A 22,493-nucleotide genomic window follows, 5' to 3' on the forward strand; every position below is an offset into this window, starting at 1 on the left:
AAAACCAGATGCAGGTCCTACACATGCATCCCTTTTTTAAAGATGGGAACTTGAAACCACCTCTTCCACCTCATGTGGAAATAGTCCCCTTCTTCCTTCCCTTGCACAACCATACATGCTGAAGCTGTGAAGTATTCTGAGTTTCCTGGTCTGTTCCCCTCTCCTCTAGTAAAAAACCTAAATATTCATTATCCTAGAATTTCAAACCGTTTAATTGACCTCTCCCCATGTACAGTTTCCCAAAAAGATCAGAAAGCTCAGTCATTCCCCTGCTTAAAGTCTGCAAAGGCAAAACAGCCAGTTCCAGCACAAGAGAACGGGGGCTGTGTGAGAGATTCAGCTTCTTACCCACACAGAGAGATTTTAGATCACACCTCCCTCTCACAAATACAGTGTCATCACAGAAGCCCCAGTGTGAAGGAACAGTCAAGGTGGCTTCAGCTCCTAAATTCAGGAGGGGCCTTACACTTGAGAGTACTAATTGGATACCTTTCTATAAAGAATTAGTATTTAAGATATATTTGTCCCTCCCCCCATGCCAAGGCATCTCTTAACAAGCACAATGGAGAAATGCAGAGAAGGTCGATCTGAAAGACAGACCTTATCTTGTCCACTCCTGCACGTGGCATGGCTGGAGGTTGCCACACGCCTCACAGGGCTGAAAAAGTGCTCAGTTTGTCACTGCAGCATAGACCCACCCACCTCTGTGCATCCAGCTACAAATCACCACACTCATGGAAAAAAGTTTCAAGCTGACCTTTCAGCAGCCATGCAAGATGCCAACCTTGCAGTTACTACGGCAAAGCTGTCCAGAGGAGCCACGGCTCACTGACCAATGCTTGTAAGCTCAGAGGCCCAATTACAACATGAGCAAAGCCAAGCCACTTACTGTTCACACTGGGCACACCTGCACTAACAAGGCATTACTTTCAGGATAGGCAATATACTAATTATTCTGTTTATCTCTAATCAAAAAAATGTCATTTGTCAGCTCAGCAAGGTCAAGGCATCTTTTGTTTCTGTTTCACAGGCCCTTAAGGAGACATACACTATTTAATTTTCATGGAGCAGGGGGAGGAAAAGACAGTGTCCTGAATGTAGAATGATGTTGAAAATGATGCTCAGTCTTCAGGAAAAGGGTTCTCACATCTAAATTATTTTCAGAGGCACACAAGAAAAAGCTGGGGTATTTCACCTGACAAAAAAGAAAGCCAATTGCCTTTATTTGAGAAACAGGTTATGAAATGAAATATGAGAAAGATTTGTTTAAAAATTTTAAAGACAAAAAGTGCATCAAAACAAAGACTGAAACTCCAGGATCTCAGCATGTATTTATGGGGTACAAACTTTGAAGTGCAGGGGGTTCAGTCAGTTGCATTGACTACAGGCACAGGGAGTACAACAGTCAAAGCTAGAGCTGAAGGTTTAGAGAACTGAAACAGTAGTACCTGTAGGGTCAGGGACACAAAGAATACCCAGCCTGATCTACCACCTAAGCCAGATTTTTCAGGTCCTGCCACTTGAGGTCTTGTTTGAATTAGACCATCTCTTGCTAATGCAGCTGTCCTTCAGTCTGTAGCTTTAGTAACTCTACCAAGGCCCAAGCTTGAATTATTTCTTTGATGCCAGAATTAATTACATTATGAATTTATCAAGCTTCTAATTAGTGAATCTTGTACATTTTCTCTTAGAGCTTGACATGACCTATTAGCCAGTTTCTGTTCCCCTTTCTAACTAATTTAGCTTCATCAAGTTATCCTATGAGAGAATCTAAAGCTACACAGCAAGCCTATGAAATGTTGGAGTTCAGAGATCCTTAAGAACACAGAAGCCAAAATAACATTATTTTAAGTACAAAGCTCATTTGCAAAGCAGGCAGTAATCCTTTCCCTGTTCTCTAACAGCATCAGAGGAAGCAGAAGTTCAGTTCCACACCAGTTTGGTGTTTTTCACCCTACTGCAAATTCACAGCTGATGGAATACCAGAGAAATGAAACACTGACTTGTCTCAGCCTCAGCTGTCTCAAGCAGGTGATATAAAAAATGCTTAGAGCACTGTCCTGTGCAGCACACTGCTGCCCCACTGCCATCTGCTTCATGAACAGTAATGAAGATGGCAGAAGAATCTCAAATAGTCAAATTAATTTGGCTGAGACTTTAAGAGAAAAATGAATCAGTGCTTGACAAGTACTTTCTACCAATACACAATGGGTCTTCATCAGATTAAAGTGTCCTCTTTTTTTCCCTGAAAGTTTATATTACATTGCACGTATCAGAAATAATACCTTATTCAGTGGCAATTTTGGGAGCTATCCAGAGGATGGAACAATGCTGAGACCATTGCTGCAGAGTCACAGGAGAGATGTACAGATCACACCCACATGGCCTGGGGCAAAGACAGAGCTCTGTTATTCCCTCCCTCACCCACTGACACCTTTCAGCCAAAAGCAGCTCACAGATGATGCTGCACCAGCCATGGTCCATAATCACCTCTAAACAGACCTCCCCCTGCAAAACTTAGCAACACTGTGCTGGACAAGTTCTGGGCAGATAATTACCAATCACCCCAAACTACTCTAACACACATCTCACAGTGGCAGCTTCTACATTACCACTTAAGAGTGATTGTGCTAATTAAAACTGCCTTTGCCAAAAGAACAAGGTTCTTTCCAACTATTTTTGGTCATGTAAATAAAACAGGATTTACACAGATTTACATTGCATGAGGAACCTGTCATGGCCTACCACTGGCACTTCCTTAACAAAAAGGAGCTGCACAAGTTCATTAAATCCATACGAATGGGCCCCTGTGATCATATCTTAGATACACCAACATGCTACACATTCCACAAAACTTCATCCACTGAATGACCTTGGTGGTCACAGGGAATCACCGAAAATTCATTGCATGTGGGTCACTATTTCCCCATTTATTACTTGGGAAATTACATAGAAATTTAAGGTAATATTAATTTTTACTGGGGGAGAGTGCTTATGAATGCAGTTTACCTAGAACTATAACCATACTGTGTTGTATTTTGTGGGGTTTGAGACTGGCAGGCAGTTAGGACTGAAGGAGGTGTTGGACAATGTCTAGAAGAAACGTGCCTGGACAGCCCTGACTCCCATCTACAAGACCCAAAAGCAACAGCAGCTTCTTTCACAGGCTAAGGAGAGAGTTACATGCCAGTAATTCTGCACAAAGCATCCACGATGCCAATGTAATAAAAGAGAAATGCTCAATCACTCCCAAAGAGGCTGCAAGTCACTTTTGTCTAGGGGGATGAAAACTTGCCATGCCTGCCAACACTCCAGAATGGCCTCGGGCCACAGCCAGAGCTGGGAACTGCTGCAGCCACCTTGTGGGCCCCGAGGGATGTGTGATGCTGCTGAAGTCCAGAGACTCCAGTCATCACTCCAGAGACTCAAGACATCACTGACCACCGAGGAGTCCTGCAGCAGAAATCCTCCAGCAAGGGACAGATACAAATAAATAAAATAAAAATCCTGAAAGCAGGAGCACAGACAGCCACCTGGCACAGTGCGCTGCACTGGGATGCAAAACCATCTCCTAAAGAGCAGAGTGTAACATCTTTTCCTTATAAAAAGTATCACTGGCCCATCCGGGGAAGAAAGCAAGAGTGTTTGAGCACACATTTTAGGACTGAAAAGCTTTCCTTCAGCACAAACAGACAGCATAACAGTACTTTCCCTGCATTTCTTATAAAGATGTAAAGCAATTTACCCAAGGACTCAGCTTGCCTTTCTCGCTACACTGGCCATCAGTCATGCTCCACACTAAGTTCTCCCTCAAAAATGGGACAATTTTTCCATGCCAAATGCAACCAAAGACCTCACAGAAACTACTGCTTCCATTTTCAGTACCTAAGTAATGAAAAGCATGGAAAGCCAGGAGAGACCACCGCTGCTACAAGAACATTTGTTTGAATGTTCCTTCAAACTGCACTTTCTTTACATCCAAGCTACATCTCCAACCAGATCGGAAAGCAAAACACAATTGCCTGTGAAACATCATGAAGCTTAGCAAAAAATCAATGGCTTGAGATCAAAATACCTCAAACCCAACTTTAACACAAAATTCCAAAAATACTCAGAAGTTTTTTAATCCTGCTGTTTAATGCACTAGATATAACAACTTATTTTTTAAAAAAAGCATGAACACATTAAAAGTAACATCTGTAGTCACTTGCCAGACCAGTCAGGGCTGGATCAAAATTCTCAGCTTGCCTTATGGATTAGATGAATACAAGGCTGCAGTGACTTCAGAAAATTCAGTGCATTTCTCTTTTCATGAACACAGGAAGAACACACATACACACACACACACACTGGGCTGCCACCTTTAACCCTTTTATAAAAAGAAAAGCAGAATAACTGCACCTGGAGAGTGGGCACTAAACTGACTCTCTTTAGGGCTTCCACAAGACTTGAGTGGTGTTTTATGGCATTTGTCCATTCTACCCAAAAAACTGTTGCACATGTGGGGAAACCATCACACACTATGGCAGTAAGACTGGGCAAGCAGCAATATTTGCATGAAGTAGAGATTTACTGCTATGATAACACTGGACCCTAAAGCCAGGTCACACACAAGAGGGAAACACATCAGGAAACAGTTCTTTGAAAACAGAGACCAGAGAGAGAGAGAACCTGGCTGCAGATAAACATAAAACCCTAAAATAAAGGCCTGTGACTGAATGCATGGAAGCAATGCCATGTTTTCTGGTACAGGTGAAAATTCTTCAAGAGTTTCTCAAAGCAAATCTCTTTCCCCATCAGAACTCTAGCTCCATAATTGAGAGCAATGCACTTGTAAGTTTATTTGGAAAACAGAAAGCTGAGCATTGCTCAAAATTGAGGCAATACTTTCAGGCCAGCAAAATTCATCTTATATTGTGCCTGTCCATTCAACTAACTATTTTTGCAGCTTTGAAACACGAAAACTACTAGCAGCTGAAAAACTCTCAACTCAGCATCTGCAAGGATACCCTGACAGCTCTTTATGGAGTGGTGGAAGGAGAGTGAAGGTTTTCTACCAAAACTGAAATGATGACCCATTTGCAGGGATGCTGTTTTTAAAAAGAATTTCTTTTCAAGGAGAATTGAAGTTACTGGAATATTCTTATTATCCACCACCAACCCTGACTCTCTCAATCCGAGCAAGAAGTGAGGGAGATAGGGACAGTTTGTGAAGCTCAGCAGTTAGTGGGTGAGACACTGGGTACAGTCCTGAGGGACCATTTCTTTTGGTAGTGCACGAAGTTTTTCACATGTTGGTGCTCATTCTGGATTGGCTGTTAGCTGGAGTGAGCTCCCCTTGGCTACCTTCCCTCGGAGGAGACTGCAACAAGACCAAAACACATCCTAGTTAGTGATGTGTAAATATTCTGCAGCCTGCTTCCTGAGAAACAAAATAAAGCACAGGTGAAGCACAGCAGGATGGCAGCAGGGGGAGAGCATACCCCCAGGTTCATTAATGATGGTTTTGTATTAACAACTTCTACAGTTCACAAAAACGTTTCCTAAAAAAAAAAAAATCAAACCAGAACTTTTAAGCCACTCTTATTTACTATGTACAAGGTGCTGTTGACCCCAGAAATTGAATCCTATCTGACATTTAGCAATCATGGGGATTAATATACTACAGAAATTAATACATTTTGTGCAGATGACCTATCTTCCCTAAAGGCATCCTTTCCAAACTGCAATCCAGAAGGAATACTCCTAACAATTTATGCTTTTTTTATTTCCTCTGCTGAAAAAATTACTTCAAACAATCTTTACTGGGAAGGCAAAAGATGTGTCTATCAAGGACTGGACCAAAGGAGTTATTCAGAATTAACCCAACCATATAAACTTCAAAGGAGATTCTGAGCTGTACAAACAGGTTAATCTACTGGCTAAAAACACTTGTTCCTTATATGTTAAGTATTAACTACTGTAAGCATTTGTCCAATCAGGAACATGATAGATTCACTCCCTTCCAGAATCTTCAATTCACCAACTTTCACAGTTTTACTTAAATAAATAAAATCTTTATCCTGCCTGCGAGTCTGTGTTTAGCAGGCCCATACCTTGACATGGATCTGGTTGCGCAGGACTGCGGCACGCAGGATCATTGCTTTGGCACGGCGCTGAAACTCTTTGCCCATCAGTAAAGACTTCTCAAAAGTTGTGCTACGCTGATCTACATCTCGAGCATACAGAATCTGTAACCAACACGGAGAGCTGTACATGGGAGCTGTGCCAGGGCTCCACAGCAGCAAAACAGCTCAGGCATTATGGAGCCTGAGGTCACACACAGCTCACCCCTACCGAACACACCGGGCCCAAGAGATGAATGCACCTTCCAAGTGTCTCAGGAATGGAAAGTTCAGTCTCTAATCCATGGGTGAAATGCACTCACCTTACTGTGTGAGTCTATTCTGGCATTGATCAGTCCCTCCAAGATCAGCTGAGTGAGTTCATCTTCCAGAGCAGCCACTGTCGTGTTAAAGGCAGTGGCCATCTTGCGCATGTCTGCCGACACATAGGGGCTGAAGTACTAAGAAGAAAATATTCAGTTGCACTCTCCACCCTCTAAGAAACTAGGGGAAATGCAATTGCACAGAAATGGCCTATCTCCCTGTTCATCCACCTCTGGGATGACAGGAGCAATTACCTGGATAAGGGCACGATTTCGAATCTGGGTATAAAGTGTCCTGACATGAGGTGCAAGATACATATCTAGCAGCAGGTTGTCCTGCAAAACAATAAACCACAGCAAAAGCTGAGAGGCAATCAGGAAAAATATATTATTCCTGTGTTCTGAAACATTTATGCATATATACTTAAACCTTAGGAATATTATACTACAGCAAAACAATACAAAAAAACAAGAATTAATAAAAAATTAGAAATATGTTTTAAATGTTTATAATTTCTCTCTACAAATAAACTACTCCTAATTTCCATGCACCACATCAAAAGACACAGAAGACACAGAAGAGCTGAACATTTAGTATCTACTTTTGACAATCACTGCTTCTCACAAAAGGCCAGGCAAAGGGAACTTTTAGGGTCTGCTCTGCACTGCTCTCCTGCAACTCACCTTCATCTCATCCAGCATCTTCAGGCACGAAGCATACTTAGATTCATAAAACTTGAAGATGATGTCACGAACCTGTGGCTCCAGCTCCAAAAACAATTTGAAGGAGCTACAGGTAAAGATGGCAGTGATCAGACATTGGAACCTGCCACTTTAAATACCCCATAACCTCATCACTCCAAGTCACAAGGTTAAAAACTCTCACTATCATTCGGAGATTCCAAGAATTTACCCTCTAACAGACCAGACAGCTCATTTTCACCAGGGCTGGGAGCCTGGAACACAGAGCACAGCATCAGAGCTGTGATGAAGGAAGACAAAAGACAAACCAAGTAGTAGAAGTGTTTGTCCACACAAAACAAAAGTCATGAATGGGAATAGGTCAAAATCAGGATACACCAGCAGCAAACAAATGCCATACTATAGTCCATGCTGGCCAGCTCTGTGTTCCACTTCAAAGTACAGCCCTCATTAAGTACAGCACACCATAGACAAGTCAAGCATGCCAATTTCTCAGAGAAACAAGCTATTGTGAGTGTGGTCAGTCTTAGGGATGTACACTTTAACTCAGCACACTCCCAGTTCACCATCACAGATTTTTAAACCATGGGATCTCATCCTACATATCAGCCCATAAAAAGGGTAACAACCCATTTTCCACAGCAATTTAAGATTACTGCTTCTGTACATCTAGCTGACAGGAATCCAGTGCCATTGCAATTCAATCTATGACACTCAATATCCACTTTCTTCCAAATACCATAATGCTCAACTATCTGTATGTCATAGTTAAATTACACTCCAAAGTGTACTAATAATTAGTAAATTGTTTTAACAATTAACATACACCAGAACAAGGGGCAACATGAAAGCAAATTATCCTAACAGCTGTCTTTGACAGAGGACTGTCCCTCGATTTAATATCTGATATGAAGCATGATGGAGACAGACAACTGGGCTATGCAGATGCTGGATTTAACCTGGGTGGGAAATTTACACTAAGAAAATTTCAGCTGTGATTAACCATTTTGTTTTAGACAGTGAAACAGCACTTAATGCTGAAGCCAAATTAAGGCTCAGTGATTCTTTCTCTCCTGTATGATAAATACTGCTGCCAGAATCCACTCTCAACCAAAGTCCCAGGTTCCAAAAGGTGCCTACTACATACAAACATCACTCAAGGCATCACTCACCTACTGGAGATAACATTTCGTTGCAGTTCCTGACGGTCAAATGTAGCAAGGGCACAGAGCCCACCATACACAGCCACATTGCTGGGAGATAACAACTACAGAGACAGGGAGAGACACAGAGCAAGCTGTCACTGACTATCAAAATGGTGTAAGGGTGGTATTGAGTCTTCTACCCCAAGCCTTTCTTTCAAGCAGTGACAAGATTAGTCCTTATCAAATGCAGTGGAAGCACTCAGCTTGCTCTCACCCACTGTGTGGGATGACAGGGCCAGAGCAGTAATACTGCTAAGAGAGCAGGCATCAATTTCAGGAGGTTTTGGTTGATTGAGCAACACAGAATTATAAATTTCACAGGTAACTCTTATGATCTAGAATAGAACACTTAGAGAAGCCAAGAACAGAGACTTAAACCAAAAATAAACCAACCAACCAGCACAATTCACAGCACCACCAAACTATATAGGAATGCTGCAAGAATAACTACAATATCTGAATTTTACAACATAATACTTAGAAGAACTGCATCCCCTCCAAGACTTGCACATAGCTCCCTCTTGGTCCTCACCTCAGGGAAATCACAGTGATCAAATGATGCCAACAAGAAGCACTTTGCTGCCTGTTTGTACTTCCGGGCAGCTAGCTCGGCCAAGCCTAGGAACCAGAAAAAGTTAGTCCTTTTTTAATGACAGTATACAAACTAGAGAAAATTGAAAAATCTAGGGAGTAGGAAAGGCCCCCACATCGTTGCTAGTGCCTTCACTAGTGAAGTAAAACAAGATCCTCAGACTGTACCAAGCATCCTTTGAACTACATTGACTCACACAGGTATCCTCTCTGAAGAAAGTCAGGGAGAAGAAAGAGATGGCAAAAACCAGCAGTTCTATCTCACCAGCTTCATTAAATTTTGCATGTCTGGTATGGAAATACAAAGTCTGTCAAATATGAGAGAAAAAATAGAGCCCTATGGACAGCTAACAAGTAGAAAGACAGGCAAACCATACAGGAAGCTGAAGGACTCACTCACCTGCTGCACATTTCAGTTTGGTGAGAATTGCTTGTGTCTGGCTATCTCTTTCTCCTCTTTGCTAAAGCATAAAACAAAGCAGTAGTGAGCAAGCAGTATGAAAGCTATTTTGCTTACAACTGTCCCCAGGATATTTTACTCTGATAATTAACTTGCCAAACTCAATGGCAAGATAACTTAATCTTATTTGTCTTGGGAAATATGGCAAAACGGAAGATGGGAGGTATCTGTTTTTACCGTAAGTCAAATTTTGTACACATATATCACGAGAGAAGTCATAAAGGGGGAAAGGAAGAAATCATTTTACAAATTTAGAAACAGAAAACAAAGGGAAAATTTATGCAAGTCAAAGAGCAGGAGCTTACTTCTGCAATTTCTGGTGTAGACTCAGCCTTGCTTACATAGCTCAGAACGTGAGACCAATTCTGAAGGTAGACACTGACCTGTAGAGAGCCAGAAACAGTGTGGGGCAGGCATGGACAAATGGCACTCCTCAGATAAGCCACATCATTGCGGACACAAGAGCCAAGTATGGGGGGCAACTTCACAGCAGGTGTCATAAAGACACCCCCCAGGTACCTCTGCCTGCAACTCCTCCTACCTTGATAACATTGAGACACATGTTGATGACATGTTTAGCACTGGTGCAGTAATCACGGGCTCGTGAGTAACACTTGAGAGCATTGCTGAGGTCTCCACAGTCCAGGTAATGATCACCTAAATCATCGTGGCCTCTCCTGGAGGATGGGAATTAAAACATCAATGAACTGCATGCTCAGAAAGGGACAAAGGCAGTTTGTCCCAAACAAGCAACTCAACACACTGACCTCAGGACACATCCCATATTAAGTGCATGGAGGAACAAAATGCTCTTCCTTGCTCCAGCAGAGCCTTCTGCACCTCACCTGATACTCTCCTTGATGGAGTTCCCTTTGTAATTTTTCAGATCTGTATCGAGTTTCTCCAGTTTAAGAAGAGCTTTTTTGCGTGTAGCCTCAACCCAAGCTGTGTCAAGAGGAGGGGGTTCAATTCCACTGTCAGGGACAGCATCAGGTGTATTTTGCACTTCTCTGAAAGAAAGGTATTTTAATGAGGCTATTGGACTGAACACGTTTCAAAACAGAAGTCTGCTAAGTGCCTGGCAATGCTACCTTAACAAACAGTACTGCATACACAAAATTGGCCAAAGAGAAAATAAGGGTAGTGGGGGAAAAGAAACATATTGCTTAAAATGTCCAGTGCAAACAGTAACACAAGCATCACAGATGTTTACAAATACTTCACAAAATTATGCTAATGATCTTAGGATGAACATACTGTCACACACGTGGTAAAGACTACCCATGCAAAACAGACAGGAAATCATGAATTAAGCATAACAACAAAAATAATGCAAAGATGGGAAGCGTGGATGGATACGTGAGATATCAAAGGTTATCCTTAACAGCTAGCCTGTTTATAGAGCAGGGTGGAGGGAACAAACCAAAACAAGGCAAAGAGTTAGATTAGGTATTAACTTATGAAAACAAAAGCATCTAGAACAAGTCTCCATAATCTCGGGGAAAACAAATATGTTCATTAGTATCTGAGGCAGTTGCAAGGACTAAACTCACCTCAATATCTACCTGCAGCTTTTTAAAGCACAAAGATTTCAGAATGAAATAATGCCTTCTGTGCTCTATCTTTTAATAAAGCATGAACACGCATTTCGCTGCTATTAAATTCTAAGGGCAAAGACAATTTGTGCAAGGTACATGCTGGTATTACATGCAAAGTCCTCCACTGCAGCACATCACTCTTAACTCTGTCAGGAAAGCTCCCCAGGTTCCCTGGGCTGTTAGTACCTCGTGGCCTCGGACAGCTTTCTGTGGATTTCTTCATACACATCAACATTAAAAGTCCTCTGGACAAATGACAGAGCCATCTTGAGAGCCTCCACGCGCAGCTGCGGGCAGTGGTCAGCGATGAACTGCAGCCGCTCGATCCGCATCAGCCCGCTGTAGCTGGATGCATACTGCTCCAAATCCTGCCAACAAAACCTGGCCTCAGGAGGTGCAAATGGACACACCACAGCAGGCTACCACGCTGTGACCTGCACAGCTTCTCCTGCACGCCTCACCCCCTCAAGGAGGGCAAAACAACTCAAAAAGCAGTAAGATCAGTCCATGTCTGCTTTCTTCAAACATTAGTAATTTCCTCAGAAATATGCTCTACATTACAATTTACCTTTTTAACATTTCAGTTGTGATGCTTTTGTGGTTAAGACTAACCAGCTTTAAGATTTTTCAGAGGGGTTTTTTTCCAAAATTCTTAAAGGAAGAGACCATACACAAGAAATGCACCCACAGCCCTCAGCAGCACGTACCAGTGTGGGGTTTTCCACCACATAGTTGATATCAGGTGAATTTTGCTGATCTTCTTGTGGATCTACGTCAATCTGCATGGGCTCCACTGCACCCTGAAACAGCAAAACAAGGTCAAAAGAAGCTTATTATATTTGAGCAGGAAATACTCCTTGGTCTTTTGATATGCTTAGGACTTTTCTCTAGCAACATCACTGAGCATGATGGCTAATGCAAGCAGCAGCATGGCTTAGCACTCACCAGAGCAGTTTATTTGGGTTGGTAAATATCAATTTGAAAATCAAATTGAAAAAATGAAGGGGTCAATAAATGTGATTCTACAAAGTATCTGAGGTACGCATATGCATTCCATTTCTTGTCTCTGAGCAAGAGCGGGTGTTATCACTCAGATTAAGAAGATCCTAAAGGCAAAATGTACCAAAAAACTCACCACAACCTTTCAAAATTACTTTAATGCTTAGAAATAAAATTTGGGGGGGGGGGGGGGGGGAAAGAAGCAAAAACTGTTACACTTCTAAGAAGTATTAAAAACCATAAAGAACAGAATGCAGAATGACAATTTCAGAGTTTCCAGCATAGCAAGGAACAATTTGTCTGCACTGCAGGGATCTGCCATTAGTCAAACTATCTTACTATAGTTTTTGAGTGCTCAGACAGAGCCTCTTTTGGAGAAACAACAGAATTTTATTCTCCCAGTATATCCTGCACTGCTTTGAGCCACAAGGACTCACACCAATGCAGTGACTTCAGCACAGCTGCATTGCTACAGCCCCAGGCAAGACCAGCTTGCAACCCCATTCCACAAACTAACAGGTCTGCTGGCACAAAATTCTCTGTCTCCTCCTAGTCAAAGTGTGCTGAATAGTCCTCCTAGGAATTACTGTGAGAAAATAAAGTGAGGAAAACTTAGCAGACTGTCTTCTGATAAAATGTGCACATATTAGATAAGCTTGATTTGGTGTAAATTGCAAAAGTGGACCTCACAAAAGGCAGACATGCCAACCACCTTGCCCCCACACACATCTGATTATTTCCATATTTTTACTGATTTTACTGTCTGTTGAGAAATCAAAGATTGAGGGGGTTTTGGACTGGGTTGACTGGTTGAGTTTTTTTGTGAGAAGAAAAAGGGCAGATCCAGATTTCCTATCTCTAAAAACTACACTCACCCACAGTCTGGAGGTCTTAATTCTTTCACAAACTGATAAATATCAAATACATATCTCACCATTGAAATCTCCCAAAATCTGAAATAAAAGCAAGTGAAGCACAAAAACATTTGTTTCCTAGTTTACTAACCTTTCCATGAAGGAAAGGGAGGGAGGGAGAGAGGGCACAGAGGAAATTTTGATTGTCTAGATCACCCCTCAGGCAAACTGTGCATAAAAACAAGTAACTCACCATATGCTGAGACCATTAGTTTTCCCACTTTTATCTACCTTTTGTCTTTTCTTACATCACAAACACTTAGTGCCAAGGTTAGTTTGTTTAGGCTGTGCTTGCCTGCCACAGTAAAAACACAATTACAGACTCCTTAGAAAACAGCATTACAAAGGTAACCGTAATTCCAGTGGAACAGAACAATGTGTGTCTTCCTAGGCTGAGACTCTGCCCTCTGCATTTCTCACCTAACTCCCAGACAAGGAAAAACACAAGTGGGCTGAAAGCCCCAGTAGGACAAGCAAACTCAAACTTTTCAACCTCTTTACTTTGAAAGGAAGATGCAAGGTTGACTTAAAAACTACTCACAGAGCAAATAATAAACACTCCCCAAGATTTCCTGAGCCCCACTGGGTGCTCTGTTGAGGGTACCTCACACAAGCAGATATCCTGGTGCCTGAGCTGACACCTCCTGCTGTACTCGGCAGGAATAGGCGTGCTCTGTTGCTGGACGGGGTGCAGTACAGATCTGTCACTAACGGAGGGGCTGAGTTGGATGCTGACCTGTCCCTCGTCCTCTCCTCACTGCCCAAAGCCCCGCGCCCTCACACAGATATGCTACTGCTAAAACTTGCAAAGGACAGCCTTCGCAGGTACCTCGTGTCACCGACACACCCGGCGCTCTCCCCTGCACTAGAAACTCGCGGTTCCTCCTCTCTGGGGATCTCACCGTACCCGCGGCCCCGCTGCAGCCCTGCCCGCGGCACGCACAACGCGGCACCAAACACGGGGCCACCGCGGCGGCGGGGACGCCACGGGTGCCACAGGGTGCTCGGCGGAGCGCTGCTCCTCGCCAACGGCGGCGGAAGCGACACGGACCCGAGGGAAGGGCGAGCGAGGGCCCAAGGCCAGCCGACAGCCGCTCCCTTCCCGTGCAGCGCAAGGAGAAGGCCTCACGGCGCCCCCGGAGGCCGCGGTCGAGCAGGGGTCTCAGAGCCCGCGCGGGAGGGACGCGGAGCGCGGCGCGGCGCGAGGCCCGGGCCGGCGGGCCGCAGCTGCCCCGTACCTGCAGGTTAAAGACCTGGACGGGCAGCGGCATCCTCCCCTCACGCCGCCGCTTCCGGCCGCCCGCCCCTCCCGCTCCGCTTCCGTTTCCGGGCCGCGCGTCGCGGCGAGGCCGCGGCCAGCAGGTGAAGCTCTTAAAGGGGCCGCGGGGCCGGGCGGCCCCGCGGCGGCAGCGGCTCGACGACCTCCGGGCGCTCCCTCCGCGGGGCCGCCGCCACCTCCCGGAGCGCGGGGCCATGAGGGGGTCGCACCCTGCGGCGGGGGCCCGCGGGGCTGCAGCATGAGCGCTCCGTGCCTGGGGCTGCGCAGGGCCGGGGTCCTGCTGTCCCTGGGCGCCGCTGCCCTCCTGCTGCTGCTGCTGCCGCGGGGGCAGCGCCCCGCCGCGCCCCGCCCGCCGCCCGCCGCCGGGCTCAGCGCGGCCCCGCCGCTCCGCGCGGGCCCCGCGGGCTCGGCCCGAGCGCCGGGCGGCGGAGGCCTCGCGGGCGGCTCGCAGCTTGCGCGGAGCGGCCGCCTCGGCACCGCCGGCAGCGCGGCCAGGGAGAGCCTGGAGCTCAAGGACATCTTCATTGCCGTGAAGACCACGAGGAAATACCACAAGAGCCGGCTGGACTTGCTCCTCCAAACCTGGATCTCCCAGGCGAGGGGACAGGTGAGAGGCTGCCAGCGGCAGGGGCAGCCCCAGCCTCAGCCCTGCGCTGTCCAGGACAGCTACGGCGCTCTCACGGAGTTTTTCTTTCTTGTGTTAAAAGAGGCTTTCTTCGTAAGGCTTGAAAAGTCGTTTTGTATAAACGGTTGGTGTGAACATGCTTCCAAAAGAGCTCGTTGCTGATTAGGCCAGTTAGCTGCAGTATGGCATCGGTAGTCCAACCAGACATAGTTTGCTGATTTTTGTATGTCTTAGAAGGTGCTTTCATGATAGTGAAACATTCCTGGTGATGACGCATCTAAGCCAATATTTTGGACTAAGTACTTACGTTTTTCTGTAGAGCATAAGATTTGTTCCCTTGTTTCAGAATTTTGGTCGATTCAAGTATATTAATGGGATTTTATCCAGCAGCTGGAACAAGACTGTGTTAGCCACCTGCCACTTCCCACCCTGACTTGCATTCTTTCTTCTTTACCTGCTTGGCAGCTGTGGATGATTCCTAGCCAGAGAGAGGAGGTAGTACCAAAAAAGACCAAAATCCTTTCTGTCTGGAAATCAGTTGTACTGTGAGACAAGGAGGGTAAAATACAGCCTGCTTTATTAAAATGACATTCTTCTAGTTTGTAATGAAAAAATGTAACAAATAAGGCAGGGGTTGAAGTTGCTGGGCGTCTCTGTGCCCCTACTCCCTCCCCCATTCCAGTGGCTACTGTGAAACAAACTATCAAGAGAGATGAAACATTCTGAATTCTAACTGAAAATGAGCACATTTAAAATTAGAAGCTGGAGTTGTTAAATGTGGACACGCTGTTTTTGTCTCCCACAGACATTTATATTCACGGACTGGGAGGATCGGGAGCTGCGCCTGAAAGCAGGTGAGCTGTGTAGCAGCATAGGTGCCCGCTGTCTGTTATAACTGAGTTTTGTTTCTTTCATACTCTCTATAGAAGTCTTTATTTCATGCTGTACAAGCAATTAGGGAAGTTAAAATGGAGAAAATAGAGAAAATTTCTCTCTAATTGCCACCTGGACAAGATACCTGGAACTTCCAGAATACTGGGTTCACTTTTGCAACCCTTTTCTTCTTGTTAGTAAGCTTTGTGATCCAAAGTCATAGTAGGTATTTCTTTCACACACATCTCATGACACAAAACCTCGCTTGTTTAATGCAGTCACAGGATTTTATGACCTCTGCAGCTCACATGCCAGATGGGTAACCTGTCAGCCCTGCCTGTCCTGCAGTTTCTTCTCCATGCATGCACCACGTGCACCTCAAATGTGCAGTATTAGTGCCAAATGTGCACTTCTTTTGTAGTCTTTTTTTTGACTGCACGTGCTCCTCAGACCTGAAAGGGCTGATCTTTGTTCTTCTAGGGGATCATATGATCAACACCAACTGTTCTGCTGTCCATACCCGGCAAGCTCTCTGCTGCAAGATGTCTGTGGAATATGATAAATTCCTGGAATCTGGGCAAAAGTAAGTGAAACACATTGTTCCAATTGACTTTGTTTCTTCCAGTCCTGTGCTTACAGGAAACTTGAGTAACCATCTCTGTTCAGTAAGGAATGTAGTGTTAGCTAAAATGTAGGGATGAGTGCAGGAAAGGGAACACAGCATGAAGCCGTGTTTATAAACAAGTATCATCTGAAAGGTGGAAAGGATTATAATCCAAGGAGGTTATTAATTTCAGCCTCTTTGCAGACTTAGCATCTGTGGGTGCTTTCATCTTTCCTATTCTGTAATTTGGGACAATAAGAAATGCTTTCTGCTCCAAGCCTGAAAGACTATGACTCAGTTGTAAACCTATAACTCATTTCTTTGTCCCTATAACTTCTTGCTTTGTTGTTCAAAGATGGTTTTGCCATGTGGACGATGACAACTACGTGAACCCTCGGACTCTGCTACATCTCCTGTCTGCCTTCTCACACAGCCAGGATGTCTATGTGGGGCGACCGAGTCTGGACCATCCCATCGAAGCAGCTGACCATGTCCAAAGTGATGGATCAGTAAGCAAACTTCTTCAGTTTGTCTGAGAGACATCCCAGTCTTCTAAGCCTCTAAAACCTTGGCAATTCATAGGATTCCCCCCCAAACCCAAGTGATTTAATCTGCAAGAAATGAAGCTGGTGATGGTCATTTTCAGAGGTGGGATGCTGGGTTAAATGCACCTTCAGTCTGATGTTGTATGTACATGGATGCAAAACGGAGGTTGTCTCCTGGATGGCTGTTTCTGTTCCTTTACTCACATATGCTGTGATCTCCCTCATACTGAGCTTAGTAGGGCGTCCCCACCTTGACTCTTCCTTTAGTGGCTTTGGCACCAGTGTTCCTTATTTTAGGCCTTGGGAGTTTGGGTGGAAGTTCAAGGGGTTTTTTATTTGTTTTAAGTGCAGTGTCACACACATTGTCGTCATCTTGAACCAACTTCACATGGGTGACAAAAGCTTGCTGGATAGATAAAGCATTTTCAATATAAGTGGTTACTAGGTTTCCAAATTTCCAATGTAAGTGGTTACTAGGTTTCCAAATTTCCAATATAAGAGGTTACTAGGTTTCCAAGAACCAGAAGCAAACATATCTCAATCACAAAATCCATGTGCTGAGGAAAATGTCCTAACCAGGTCGCCAGTGCTGGCAGGTCTCTTTAAAGATGTATCAATCCACTGGCCAGAAGGTCAGTTATAAAGCAGCTTGTTAGGGAAGACTGCACAACAAAATATTCTCCTTGGTCATGGAGCCAATATATATATGGACCACCTTTGACATCCTCAGTAACACTGAGCTGCCGGTGACCCTTGGTTAAAATGAATAGGGAACAGATGTAATTGTGTGCAAGTGGGACTATCATTTTCCATTTCATGTGTGCTACCTCCTTTATGCTAATTTGGTGGTTCACCTCCTGTCTGTTTCAAGATAGTTTCATTTAAGAGAACAGCTAGCTGCTCTCAGCAGCCTAAACAAATAGGGATTCATCTGTAGCCTTGTTCTGACTTAGATGTAACATGTGATATCCAACAGAACCTTGAGTTCCCTGCCCAGCTAAATGCAAAAAGCTGATTATCAGTAACTGCTGTGTGTTTTTTCTTTTTGCTCTTCAGAAGACAACCGTGAAGTTCTGGTTTGCCACAGGTGGAGCTGGGTTCTGTATCAGCCGAGGTCTCGCTCTGAAGATGAGTCCTTGGGCCAGGTAAGCATTGTTCCTAGCTGAGCTCCATCAGTACATGTCTGGGAGTTTTTAAAGCGCGTTTTGGCTTGTCTCCTATGCTCTCTGCCACAGCCTGGGCAATTTCATTAGTACTGCAGAAAGAGTACGACTTCCTGACGACTGCACTATTGGCTACATCATCGAAGGGCTGCTGGAGGTAAAGCTGCTGCACAGCCCATTGTTCCATTCCCACCTGGAAAACCTGCAGAGGCTGCAAGGCGAGTCTGTGCTGCAGCAGGTAGGGCTATGCGTCATGGCCTGTTCTTATAGTTACACCTCAGTCTGATCAGAAAGAATACGCTGTGTAGACTTAGCACCCTCCAGCAAAGAAGGATATCTGCAGACTCACTTGGAGCTGGGTTCTGCTCAGTTCCTTCATTTAGGTGAAAAGCACACTTTCACCTTAGCCACCTAGATCATATAGCTGTCCCCTCCTTTGGGGACACATTCTGCTACATGAAGCCTTGGTAGGGTGTACCCCATCTCCTCCTAAACCCTGATTTTTTGCATGTAGCAGTAGCAGAAAGTGTAGAAGTTTGCTAAGTAGTGTTTCTGGTTTTGCCTAACAAAGTTTCAGTCTTAATTCATGCTGTTCAGAAAGGCAGCTATATAAGTACTTGACATAATTAAATGTTTGATCATTTTAAATAACAATTTGTATGAATCTCAAGAAACTTAAAGTTGCTTCTGAAAAGCCAAGTTGCTTTTTAATTGCTGGGAAACATTTTACCTCCCTGGCAGCAGATGGAGCCACAGGGCCATCCACCAGTGTTGCCTGCATCACGCTGCTTGGCACCATAAGTAAACAGGAGTGTGGTCTTGCCCCTGCGTGCTGGGTGGTTATGTTTTTCTGGCAATTGTGTTAGGCAGCAGAAATGTGTGCTTGGGGCCAAATTCCCCCGTGATGTCATCTCCCTTCATGTTAGTGAATTTGACTGTAACAACAGTCCAACAACTGACCATTGTTTCACTGGTCATCATTGGTTCCATGAGACAGCTAACCCAAAACCCAGGAAATGTACAATTATAAAGAAAGTGTAAGTCTTCTTGAAAAATTCTTAATGCAGTGCTTGTGTGGAGGAACCTGGGTTTCCAAAGATCTAAATTTTGTTTCAGATTTGAAACATGACAATCCTTTCCATGCTACTTAATATGCAAATATTTATATTTTCCCCCTGTGCTAAAATATTGCTGTTGCAGACTTCAGGCAATGTCTGGTAAGGATGAACGTGTTATTTAGTGAAGGTACAAACAGTAGCAGAATTAATGTCCTTACAAAGCTTACAGTTGAAGCTCATCTTTTCCTTCAGGGCAGTGTAACTTTCAGACCTTCTGTGTATTGTCCCACGTTGCCCTTAGTGCCATTCATTGCCAGTGTTCCTTGTGTCAGAACTAATTGCTGTCCTCCGAATGTGATCCATGTTCAGATTAGACAGCATCTTTGGAGACTATCTTGGTACCTCATTAATAACCCTGCTATCTCCACTCTGGTTTTCTGCATTAGTGTTACAAGTTTTGAATATTTACTTGTTTTCACAGGTAACCCTGAGTTACGGTGACCCTGAGAACAAACACAATGTCGTGAGTGTGGGAGGAGTGTTTGGCCTTCAGCAAGATCCAACCCGGTTAGTGTCCACTTCCCAAAAAAGATCTCCCTACCTTGTTCATGTTTGTCATCTGTGAGATGATCAGACCCACTAATGGGGTTATTTTCTCATGTCAGCTCATTACTGTGCCAAAAGCAGGTAGACCCACCCCTGCTCCATCAGACTACTGCATATTCAATGCTAGTATGTTCCATGTATGGAGAATTCCAACCTAATGCTGTCTTTTTTTTTTCTTTTCTTTTTTTTTTTTTTTAATACAGATTTAAGTCTGTCCATTGTCTGCTTTATCCTGACACTATTTGGTGCCCTGCTAAGAAGATGTCATAATTCTTGATCAGGCACTGACGCCTGTGTCTTAGCTAGTTTGCGTAAGGCAGGAGTTGGAAGTTTTTCGGTGGTTTTATTCTTCTTCTGGGAGACAACCAGTGGTATCTACAAAGGAGGTAGACAGACTGTTTAGAAAAGCAATAGGGTATGGTTTGTTCAGCTGCAGCCTGGGACATTCCAAGAAGAATCTTTGTTCTTTTGTCTAGTGGCTCTTCATAAGATGACCTGTGTGTATGAGTCACTTTATACTTTCATCTGATGTCATGTGAACCTGTGCTTGGGCACATCTGAGGCAAATGCAGTACTGGGAGTGAGAGTGTTTTTACTACCCTTAGGGGTTATTAGAAGCCACTGTATTGAAGCTGGAGTGCTAGAGCAGACTGTAGTCCCCATGGTGACAAGAGAGGGGAAGTTTTCACTCATCCTTCTTGGGAACAGAATTATTTAAGAGCTTCTATGGCCTGACACATTAACACTGCAGCTGGCTAGAATACAGAAATCCTGGAATCACTAGGGTAAACAAGGCTGAAAGCCTTTGTCATGAGAACCCTGTGTGAGGGTAAGCTTACTCAAGACTAGATGAGTTGCTTACAATGTACATTCTCCCCTGTCATCCATGTGTACCTCCTGTGGAGGTGATTGTCAGACCTGGCTCGCATGCCAACTGAATTGCAATGGTTGATGATTATGATCTATTCCCTTGATATTTGGTACTGAAAAAAATATTTGCCTGACAAGATGGTAATTGTTCCTCCCACTTGGCTGGTAGTTGGTCACATGAGCTGGAGAAGCTTGTCCTGGCAAAACACACCCTGTTTCTGAAGCAGTGTGAGAGGGGAGAAATGCTAGATAGCTGCAATGCACTGATGAGTGTTTTGATGGTATCATTTGAGGACCTTTAATTGTATGACCATGGTTACTCCAGCTTATTCAGATAATCTTTGAATTACCATGAAGTCAAGATCAGTGTTTGTTTTTACTCAGTATTTCAACAAGTAGTTCATACAGTCACTAAAAGGGGATGGCACACTCACAAGCAGAAGTTCAGTGCTCCAGCAGTATCATCTGCTGCTGCTTTTTAAAGAAAGTAAACTTATTTTTTAAAGTGGAGAATGGGGTTCCATACATTTACTTTTTTGTTAGCCCAGACTTTGGCCATGTGCAAACCCTACCTGGCCTGAAGAATACCTTCAAAAATATGCCTTTGCAAAATCACTGTTTACTCTTATAAAAAATACTTGCTGGTTTAGTGCTAGAGTTTGAGGCCAAATTAAGGGAAGAATAATAGAATGCCATTGTATGATCTGGAGCTCTGATTATTGGCTTGGTTGTGGATCTAGCAGAGGTTTCAGGTTTCTAAATGGCTGCACTCAGCTGTACTGTGGGGTTCACCTAGTTATTTATCTTCCCGGCAAAAGCCTGTAGTGTATTCAAGTATGCCACTTAGCACAGGGGTCAGCCTCCTCAAATATACTGTGTTCCCTGCATTTTAACAAACCTTTCAGTGTTTACCTCAGTACATTGTCCTCTTTGCATGATTTTAGGTAGTTCTACTGAGGAGCAAACAAGCTGACTGCTACTTACTACACTCCTGCAGCTTATTCTTGTATTTTTCCTTTCTATCATGTGTACTAAGGTACACATGAGGTATGGAAATAAGAAAGCTGCAGGGAGCTGGATCAAAGCCCAGCTAGCACACTGGCTGCTCCACAATGGGCTGTCAGTGTTACAGGTATGCCTGTCACAGAAAACAGAGGAGGATTTGTGGCATAGTAGGTTCTACCTCTTTATTAGATCTTCTGCTAACTAGAATTGAGGCATCCTGTGGTTTAATTATTTGTCATTAATAGTTCTGGAGATTCCTGGTATCCATATATTTTTTAAAAAATGCTTGTTTTTTTTAAACATTTAACATTTTAAAAAATGTTCTTGGTTTTCAAGTCCTGTAGCAAAAAACTGTGAAACTTCATGAGCTCTTGAGGTGATTTTGTCTTCAAGCACTGCTTCTGAACTCTTCTGTTGGAAATCTTCTTCCCCTTCCACTGGAAGCACCCTTTTGTAAGATGACAGAGACCAAGCAAGGACTGGGCAGCAATTGTGGCAAACTGCAGTTTAAAAAAACCACAACACTTTATATTGATGGCAGCAAAACTAAATGGTAGAAGTTCAGAAGTTTCACACTGTGGTCACTGGTCACACTAGGTATGCCAAAGAGGCAAGTGCCCTCAAAGCTGGAAGGGTGTTTATGGAACTTAAAAAGGACCATGTTCTCCTGCAGGGCAACAGGAAACTGTCCAGTGTGTTCAGGCTTGTTCCAAGGTTTCTTGTGTCGAGAATGCAGTAAGCTGTCTGTGCAGGATGCAGCTTTTTATCAAACTACTTTTTCATACATAAAGTGATTCTATAAAATAAATATTTAAATATGTCAAAGGCTGTGTTTTGTCATATTTCTTAACATGTGCTCTGTATCAAAAATGGACCATAAACCTGCTAATCTAGAAAACTATGCCCTCCTGTCAGGCTCATGTGATGCCAAGGGCCAAAAAGCAAGTAAGCTCAATGACTGGGATGTGG

The 22,493-nt window shown here is 44.0% G+C and overlaps 2 protein-coding genes across 3 annotated transcripts; one reads left to right on the forward strand and one right to left on the reverse strand.

Annotated features, from left to right (window-relative positions):
- Positions 1 to 1,189: 1,189 nt before the first annotated feature.
- On the reverse strand, positions 1,190 to 14,272 carry GPS1 (G protein pathway suppressor 1). Of its 2 annotated transcripts, none has more exons than XM_064395381.1 (14): positions 14,135 to 14,272; positions 11,691 to 11,783; positions 11,170 to 11,351; positions 10,231 to 10,395; positions 9,927 to 10,062; positions 9,691 to 9,768; positions 9,326 to 9,386; positions 8,867 to 8,952; positions 8,302 to 8,396; positions 7,112 to 7,217; positions 6,683 to 6,790; positions 6,428 to 6,565; positions 6,096 to 6,230; positions 1,190 to 5,362 (listed from the first exon to the last, which is right to left on the reverse strand). In XM_064395381.1, exons 1-14 carry the CDS (start codon positions 14,165 to 14,167, stop codon positions 5,288 to 5,290), a joined length of 1,491 nt encoding a protein of 496 aa, XP_064251451.1. In that variant the 5' UTR covers positions 14,168 to 14,272; the 3' UTR covers positions 1,190 to 5,287. The 2 variants fall into 2 exon arrangements, with proteins under 2 accessions (XP_064251451.1, XP_064251452.1); XM_064395382.1 differs by having other exon boundaries at positions 6,683 to 6,763; positions 14,135 to 14,270.
- RFNG (RFNG O-fucosylpeptide 3-beta-N-acetylglucosaminyltransferase) lies at positions 14,246 to 22,349 on the forward strand. Its single transcript, XM_064395409.1, has 8 exons — positions 14,246 to 14,782; positions 15,606 to 15,654; positions 16,154 to 16,256; positions 16,633 to 16,786; positions 17,879 to 17,967; positions 18,058 to 18,223; positions 19,525 to 19,610; positions 19,853 to 22,349. Exons 1-8 carry the CDS (start codon positions 14,414 to 14,416, stop codon positions 19,917 to 19,919), a joined length of 1,083 nt encoding a protein of 360 aa, XP_064251479.1. The 5' UTR covers positions 14,246 to 14,413; the 3' UTR covers positions 19,920 to 22,349.
- Positions 22,350 to 22,493: the final 144 nt, after the last annotated feature.

The sequence above is a fragment of the Passer domesticus genome, chromosome 20, assembly GCF_036417665.1.
Source record: "Passer domesticus isolate bPasDom1 chromosome 20, bPasDom1.hap1, whole genome shotgun sequence".
Classification (NCBI taxonomy): Eukaryota; Metazoa; Chordata; class Aves; order Passeriformes; family Passeridae; genus Passer; species Passer domesticus.